Here is an 8892-nt window from a genome sequence, read left to right as displayed (position 1 = left end):
CGTTTGCTAGGTATAACTAGATGGTTGAAATTTCCACTTCAGCGTTAAAATATCCCTTCATGTTGATGGATCTGTAAAACACTCATCAATTGGAGCTATTTACATGATTCTAGCCCCATATATGTTTTGTTTAGTTTATGGCGTCATAAACATTATGTAATTGCCAAAAAAACCGGTTATGGAGCTGATATTAATTTTCTGGATCTGTTATAGAAACTGAACCATTTGAAAACACTGTCATAGTTGTTCCATTTGTTCTATTGTTGGTCTTCATTTTCATAGTGTACTTTTACGAATAACTACGACAAAGATAACTGACCACACATTTTAGTGTTTCATGCTTGTACAAAAAAAGCGTTATAAGACTACGCATTCAAGATATTCGAGTGTACAGCAAAACCCGAATAAAGAACCAAAAGATGATGATCTGACATATATTGACAGAGAACTTATCCCCCTTGTCCGACGTGACTAGTGAACAACTATACCCTTACCACCATTACACTCATGAAATGAATAATTTTAGATCGTATTTACAAAAAGAAATTGTAACTGTCATTTCAGTCCTAATTGAGTTGATACTGTGAACATATTGGAGACTTCCTAATTTTCATTTTGTTTATTTCAATTTGCAGCAGCTTAGTTGTTTCTCTATATATCATATAGAACAGAGCATTTTTTTTTATTATAAATCTGTAGTTAATTTCTACATGGGTGATGGATGATGCACATCAGAGAAGTTACTTATACAAGCTGTTAGCTTATACATAGGAACATAATCTAGAGGGGAAAACATTTTTTTAGGAAGGGGAAGCGTAAATTATTATCACGGCGAATAGTAACTTCATTATTACAAGGGAAATCAACAAATATACACTTTTTTCAAAGTGTTAAACAATATACATTTTTTTTTTCAAAAAAAATGGTAATATATACCATTCAGTTGAACACTTTCTTGGTCTACTATATCATATGGTAGTCGACCAAACATTGACAAGGAGTTGGTTGACTATGTAGTCTACCAACTCCTTGTTGTAGTCAACCAACTCCTTATTGATGTTTGGTCGACTACATAGTTTACCAACTCCTTGTTCGACTACCGTGTTTCACTCGACTACATAGTCTACCAACTCCTTGTTGTAGTCGACCAACTCGTTGTTGATGTTTGGTCAACTACAAGCAAAATCCTGTGGTCGACCACCATATGATGTAGTAGACCAACAAAGCGTTCGAGTGAATGGTGTATATCATCAATTTTTTTGAAAAAAAGTGTATATTTTTCTAACACTTTGAAAAAAGTGTATATTTATCAATTTCCCTTATTACAAATGTAAAAAGTGAATTGTACATATAGGTATTGCAAATCCGTACAAGTTTAGAGTTGTAGAGTGTTGATTTTGAAGTAATGGCATAAGAAAGTTACCAAACTATCATCCAAAATTTATTTTGAGTAACCAACTTCTAATAATTTCCATTCAGGGTAATCTGACCCTGGTCACCATGATGATTTGGCTGATCTGTCGGCCAAGTTTGTATATTGACTATTTCTGAATGCTGATATGATGCTGACATGATGCCATAAAGACATCCATCGGAGGTAATTACCATTATCATAAATCATAGTTTGAAATTTTAATGGTTTTCCGATTTCTAGAATAAGGGTGCGTTTGATTACCTCTTAATGAAATGGTTCAACGAGCTTTGAATGCTGAACCATATAGCATTCATCACTTTTGTTTCCGACCTCTGACATATGGTGTTGAATGGTTCAGCTGAAATACTCTCTTAACAATTGAGCACTTCAATTTTATGCAATATCCTCTTTAAATTATATCAAGATTAATTATTAAACCACTACGTAGTATATTTTTTTTTATTCATGCAAATTTTTAATAAAGTAAATTTACATAATTCATATTGTTCATTCAAATGATTATCAAACAGGTTATATTCAACGTTAAATCATTTAGTTTTATCAAACACATTCTAAGTTGGTTACGTAGAATAGAAATAGGACCAAATTTGGTTAACAAAATTTTAATGGTACAACAATCTGTTGCTGGGGAAGCCTAATTGCTTACCATTTATAATTAAACCTTGTTTTTATATGTTCAAACCTCAGATACATATGTGCTATTTTAGTTAGGAAAGTAACAGATGAAGGTTTAATTTTAGAATGCATTCAGTACTGACTCACTTAGCTTGAAACTGAAACTATCACACTCACAAGATTCGTTTGTCTAATATGAATGTAACAAAGTTGGTGGCGCAATATAAAGAATCATACATTAATGCCCACCAAATGCAATCTCATTCCTCTCTTTTTACCCTAAGAATATATGTATGTGTATATTGATTAAAGGAGGAATCTGTTTGAAACAATATTGACCAGCCCTTTTAAGCTGGTGTACTCTCCAAGTGAATCACTAAGGCCCGTCGAATGTGGAATGGTCTAAACTCTATATACCCACGGTCTCCTTTTTCCCACGTTAAAGATGCTAGTTTAGCTACTTAATCATGATTTAGTACCTTGATTACGTATTTAGTGGTTGTAATGCAAGTACAAGAAAAATATATGTGTTCAAATTGTTCCCATTGAGTATCTTTTTTTCAAAGATACCTCTAGTAGTAGTTTTCAAGCATCCAAGTAAAGCACATCTTTTTTTCGAATTTTCTTGTTCGGAGAAAAGGATTACAAACTTTTTCGAGGTTATTTAAGTAGAAGTAGAGCATGAAAACATTAACCATCAAGCAAATCTAACTCCCTCGTCGATCTTGCTCCTTACTACCAACTAATTACAATCTTAAATCGATCTTAATCCTTAAGTTTTTGAGATGGAGAAGATACAAGCATTGACATCTGAAAATGGAGTTGTGATTTTTACCAAGAGCACTTGTTGTTTGTGTTACGCTGTCACCATTCTATTCCAAGAACTTAGGGTCAACCCTGTAGTTTATGAAATTGACCAAGATCCGGAAGGACGGGAAATCGAAAAGGCTCTTCCTAAACAAGGGTGTAGTTCACCACCTGTACCGGCTGTATTCATTGGTGGCAAGCTTGTGGGGTCCACCAACGAGGTGATGTCACTCCACCTAAGCGGCTCCCTCATTCCACTTCTAAAACCGTATCAGTCACTGTCTTAAATCAAATATATCCAATATGGCTTTTGTTGGGAAGTTATCTGAAGAAATAAAGTTGGCTCGTGACTGTGAGCAGTAGTAATTTATATTCACTTGAAGACTATGTAGTCTGCGTTCTGTATTACTAGTACTTTCGTAGCTTATTCAGAATATGAATTTAGGATAGTAAGATAAACATTAGTTTTTAGATCATGAATGTAGCCTATGATATATGTTTCTTATATGTTTAATGTGAACACTTGGATATCGTTCAAATTAATGTGATTACAAATTAGTACGTGGCATCAGCCTCTTTGAAGAGCTTGAAATTTTAATTATGGTCAATACATAAAGATTCAAACTTTGTGTTGAATACGTGCAAAAAAATATGAAAATATAAAAAAAGAAAAGTGCGGTATTCAACTCCTGACATACTTGAAATATCATTCTCAGAGAAGTTGAGAAGATATATGCTCCACTTTATGTTAAAGAAAGGTACTGAATACTCAAGTCTTTCATATTTAATCATTCTTATTAAATAATTAATTCGTTAACTTTTATTGTTTCTGATTCCTGTATTCATATAGCTCTAAGAAAAGAAGATCGCGTATGATAACAGGGAATTACTGGTATCATTGATTGTTCGTTAACTTTTCTTTGTATTTTCCTTATCTGCTGTTAAAATGCAATGCAAATTTGGTATTATAAAATAATATGGAATTTGTACATGTATATATGTAAAATATCTAGATATTAATATGTATAAGAAAATATCTAGATATTAGAAAATAAAAGAAAAATCTAGAAAAAAAAAATCTAGAAAAGAAAAATATAGATATTTGTATAGAAATATCTAGATATTTATCCATGAAAATATTTAGTTTCTAGAATGTTCCATGGGGTGGTATAAATATGGGTGATGAGTAGTTCATTTGTGTAAGGTGTGAGAGTTGTGAGGAAGTAGAGAAGAAGTAAGGTGAAGAAGTAAAAGAAGAGTGTGAGTTAGTTCATAATATTGTAATTGTTTCTTTGTAATTATAAAAGTGTTCTTCGTTAAGTTTCCCATTTAAGCCTCAGTTTGCGTTTAAGTTCTTAGTGGACTTGTGTTGTATCTATTATATGGTCGGCTCTGCTGCCTAAGTGATATATGGTCGGTTATACCGCCTGAATGATATATGGTCGACACTGTCGCCTAAACATTATTGTGCACTAAGAATTCATAAAATTAAAGGCTAACCAACGTCAAGTGTTGGTGTAGTGAGTGTAGTATAATCTAGGTCCTCTGTAGTGGGTGTGTTGGGCTCGTCGAAGCTTCCAACAATTGGTATCAGAGCAGGTCGTTCGGGACCATTCCTAGTGGAGGAAATCGATAAATGTTGGACGTTTACATCGACTTGTTTTCACCAAGGCTCTAAGGGAGATTATGTCGGAGCACAGTTAGGAACTGTGAAAGCTCATCGGTCTGGGACCAAGCTTATTGGACGTTGGACGTCATGATGGCAGATCTTGCAAGTACGACCAGTGGAATCAAGAGTCTCAATAACAACAACTATGGTTATTGGCGGACTTGCATAGAATCCTACCTACAAGGACATGATTTATGGGAAATAGTTGCTGGTAGTGACACAACGCCTCCATCGAAAGAAAATGCCGAAGCCTTGAGAAAATGGAACATCAAGGCAGGGAAGGCTTTATTTATATTGAAGACTACAATCGAGGAGGATCTATTGGAGCACATCCGTGACGAGAAAACACCAAAGGCAGCTTGGGAAACTTTTGAAAAATTATTTTCAAAGAAGAATGAAGCACGCCTCCAGCTCTTGGAAAATGAACTCACAGTTATTTCACAAGGAAGTCTATCTATTTCTCAGTATTTCACCAAGGTGGAATCTATTTGTCGTGAGATATCTCAACTTGCTCCTGAAAAGAAAGTGAGTGATGCAAGGATGAAGAGAATTATCATCCACGGCTTAAGGTCCGAGTATAATGGATTTATAGCCGCCGTGAGAGGATGTCCTACTCAACCATCATTAATAGAGCTAGAGAATTTATTGGCTAATCAAGAGGCATTAGCCAAGCAGATGAATGAAGTAACCATAAAAGACGGAGAAGATGCACTCTTCACCAATAAGAAGAAAGCAACATCTCAAAGACAATAGCCGATGAAAGAAAGTGAGACATATGGGTGGAAGGGTCACCCAAAATCAAAAGGTAACGCTTCAGGGGGAGCTCAACAAGGAAGAAGAGATCATCGCCAACAATACGGGGAAATGATAAGAAAAAGAATGGTGAATGCTTCAATTGTGGCAAGAAGGGTCATTTTGCTCGAGATTGTAGATTCCCCAGAAGGCGAACTTTCGAAGAAAATGTGTCTGCCGCAAGAGATGAGAAGAAAGAGGTCACATTCGAAGCAACCATTAATGAGGAAACTTGGGATGCAGAAGCTGGACTCTCTGTTGAAGCTGACATAGATGATCAAACTCTTATAACAACTTTAAAGTCAAAAATAAACTACAAAGATGATTGGATCATCGATTCTGGGTGCTCAAATCATATAACCAACTATGGGACAAAGCTGCAAGAAATGGAGGATTACAAAGGAAAGAGAGTCGTGTTGACAGCCAACAATTCAAGGTTGTCTATTTCTCATATTGGAAAGACAATAATTCCAAATAAAGGCGACTCTCAAAAGCTCCAACTCGAGAAGGTGTATCTTGTCCCTGACCTAAAGAAGAATTTACTATCGGTACCACAATTGATAGCAGAAGGGAATTATGTGCTCTTTGAACCAGAAGATGTGTCCGTATTCAAGAGAGTGAAGGTGGTTGGCAATCCAATTATGCAAGGAAGAAGAATAGAGGCGGTCTATGTATTATCTGCTGAAACAGCTTATGTGGATAAGACTCGAAAGAATGAGACGGCTGATTTGTGGCATGAACGTCTTGGGCATGTGGGATACACTAAGTTAAAGGAGATGATGGTGAAACACATAGTAAATGGGCTTCCTCAAATTGATATCCGAACAGATACAATATGTGCTGGATGTCAATTTGGCAAAGCTCACCAATTGCCATTCAAGGAGTCAGCGCATCAGTCCAAGACACCACTAGAGCTCATACACTCAGATGTCTTCGGCCTAGTGAAACAAACATCACTTGGAGGAATGAAGTATATGGTGACATTCATTGATGACTTCTCAAGGTATGTGTGGGTTTACTTCATGAAGGAAAAGTCGGAGACTTTTCTGAAGTTTAAAGAGTTCAAGAACATGGTAGAAAGTGAGCTCAATACTAAGATTCGATGCTTACGCACAGATAATAGAGGAGAATATTTATCGACTGAGTACAATATGTATGTTGAGAAGCACAAGATCAGAAGGCAATTAACTTGCCCTAATACTCCACGACAGAATGGAGTGGCAGAACGTAAGAATCGTCATCTTGCTGAAACTTGTCGAAGTATGTTTCATGGTAAGAATATACCAGGAAGATTTTGGGCCGAATGTATGAGGACGGCTTCATACGTGATTAACAGACTCCCACAAACAAAGTTGGGATATATTTCACCATATGAAAGATTATGGAAGATCAAGCCAACAGTCAACTATCTCAAGGTTTTTGGATGTGTATGCTACGTTTTCGTACCAGATCATCTACGAAGCAAATTTGATAAGAAGGCAATTCGGTGCATTTTTGTCGGTTATGATGAATCAAGAAAAGGATGGAGATGTTGTGATCCAAATACTGGAAAGTGTCATACTTCAAGAAATGTGGTATTTGATGAAGCTTCTTCATGGTGGTCACCTCAAAAGATAGAGCTTCCAGAATCTCATGGATTAGAAGAAGTTCCAGAAGAAATAGAAGAACGTAAAGAGCAAATAGTAGATCCAACTAAAGAAGGAGAAGAGTCGTACTCTAAGGAAACTAGTTCATGGAAAACTGGTGTGCATCAATCTGTATCCAAGGAGGTTCGTCCAAGCCAAATGGATGTCGAGGAGCATGTACAAGAATTACGGAGATCAACAAGACCGAGGCAACCTAATCCGAGGTATGCCAATGCTGCTCATGTGGATGAATCAATACCTATTGAGCCTTCTACTTATGAAGAAGCAGCGCTGTGATGACCCGGAAATTTCTGACCAAATTTAAACTTAATCTTTGTATGATTAACATTTCCGACACGATAAGCAAAGTCTGTAAAACTAAATCTCAAAATTTTTGAACTACTTTCATATATTCAAATACCTTTCGGTTGTTCTTGACGATTCGCGAACAATTATATGTATATATATATATATATATATATATATATATATATATATATATATATATATATATATATATATATATATATATATATACTATAACTTGAAAACGTAACAATGTATTAATTGTATGATACCGTACATTAAACTTATTGGTTTAAATATTTATTTGAATATATAAGATAAGTTGGAATATTAATTATATGAATAACTTGCGACGTATATTTAAAACGTGTTTATGAATGTTGAATATATATTAACTTGGTCATAAAACGATTTGTTATTATATATATATATATATTAACAAATAGCGAGACAATGATTTATAGAAGTAAATGACCAAAACACTCGAAAGTTTAAGATACACTTTGAATGATATAGTTTATTGATAATTTAAGACTATATTTTGACAAAGGTACGAGTCACAAAACGTAAATTGCGAGTTTTCTAAACGTACGAAAATGCGTTCGAGAAACCGGAACCGGGACATAAGTCGAGTGACAACGTACTAGTCATCGGAACGAAAATTACAAGTCAACTATGCACGAGAATATAATATAATATATAATTAATTAATATAAATTATATATATTATATATTAATAAATAAATATGTCGACAAACAAGAAAACAAAAGTTTGTGAACTGGATCAGAGGGCCATGCGATCGCATGGCCTTGAAGCACAAATCCCATGCGATCGCATGCGGTGCTTTTTTAGAAAAGGTTCTATAAATTGCACGATTTCAGTTCAATTACACACATATATTTATCTATACTTCGTTTATAATTATTATTTATATTATTATTATTATTATTATTATTATTATTATTATTATTATTATTATTATTATTATTATTATTATTATTATTATTATTATTATTATTATTATAATTATTAAGATTAATATTATTATTATTATTAATCTTATTATTTTTATTAGTAGTATTATACATAAAATACTACGATGAGGTTATGAGTGTGTCACTTTCAAAATGGTTTTCAAGCGGGATAGAGCTAAGGAAATTATGGGTTATTGCCAAGGAGGTTATGGGTAATGTTCGGGGGTATATTTGTAAATCAAACCTAGTGTTTATCATCTCCGTTGCGTCTACGTACTTTCCTACGATATTGAATCTCAATATTGATACGTAAGCACTCATATTTTATCTTTTATATATTAATTGTGTATCCATGTCTAGTGCTCGAGTATATATATTTATACATGCTTGTATGCTAAATTTCGTCGTTAAACAGTTTATGATGAATCACGAATTAAATACATATATTACTGGTAAAAGGTATATGATATGCATGTTTTTGGAAAGCTGGCGAAAAATCAATGACTTTTCATTTAGATATCGAATAGTTTCGATGAACGGATTAAAAGATATGATCAACTGAATTATGATTAACGTTAATTGAAATTGCTTTTGAATCTACAATTAAGATTTAAACAACTTGTTTACGAGATTGATAAAATGGATTTTTAGATATTACCAACCGAGTA

At 34.1% G+C, this 8892-nt stretch overlaps 1 protein-coding gene across 1 annotated transcript; it reads left to right on the top strand.

Annotated features, from left to right (window-relative positions):
- Nucleotides 1–2765: 2765 nt before the first annotated feature.
- On the top strand, nucleotides 2766–3379 carry LOC139877109 (glutaredoxin-C13-like). Its single transcript, XM_071864524.1, has one exon. The coding sequence runs from the start codon at nucleotides 2836–2838 to the stop codon at nucleotides 3142–3144; it is 309 nt and encodes a 102-aa protein (XP_071720625.1). The 5' UTR covers nucleotides 2766–2835; the 3' UTR covers nucleotides 3145–3379.
- The last annotated feature ends 5513 nt before the right edge of the window (nucleotides 3380–8892 follow it).

The sequence above is a fragment of the Rutidosis leptorrhynchoides genome, chromosome 11, assembly GCF_046630445.1.
Source record: "Rutidosis leptorrhynchoides isolate AG116_Rl617_1_P2 chromosome 11, CSIRO_AGI_Rlap_v1, whole genome shotgun sequence".
Lineage (NCBI taxonomy): Eukaryota > Viridiplantae > Streptophyta > Magnoliopsida > Asterales > Asteraceae > Rutidosis > Rutidosis leptorrhynchoides.
Note: the sequence above shows the minus strand (reverse complement) of the source record. Positions and strands in the feature narration are given on the sequence as shown.

Bases quoted from the DNA above. Each gene is read 5' to 3' on its own strand.
- LOC139877109 (XM_071864524.1), top strand. From the start codon at position 2,836: ATGGAGAAGATACAAGCATTGACATCTGAAAATGGAGTTGTGATTTTT.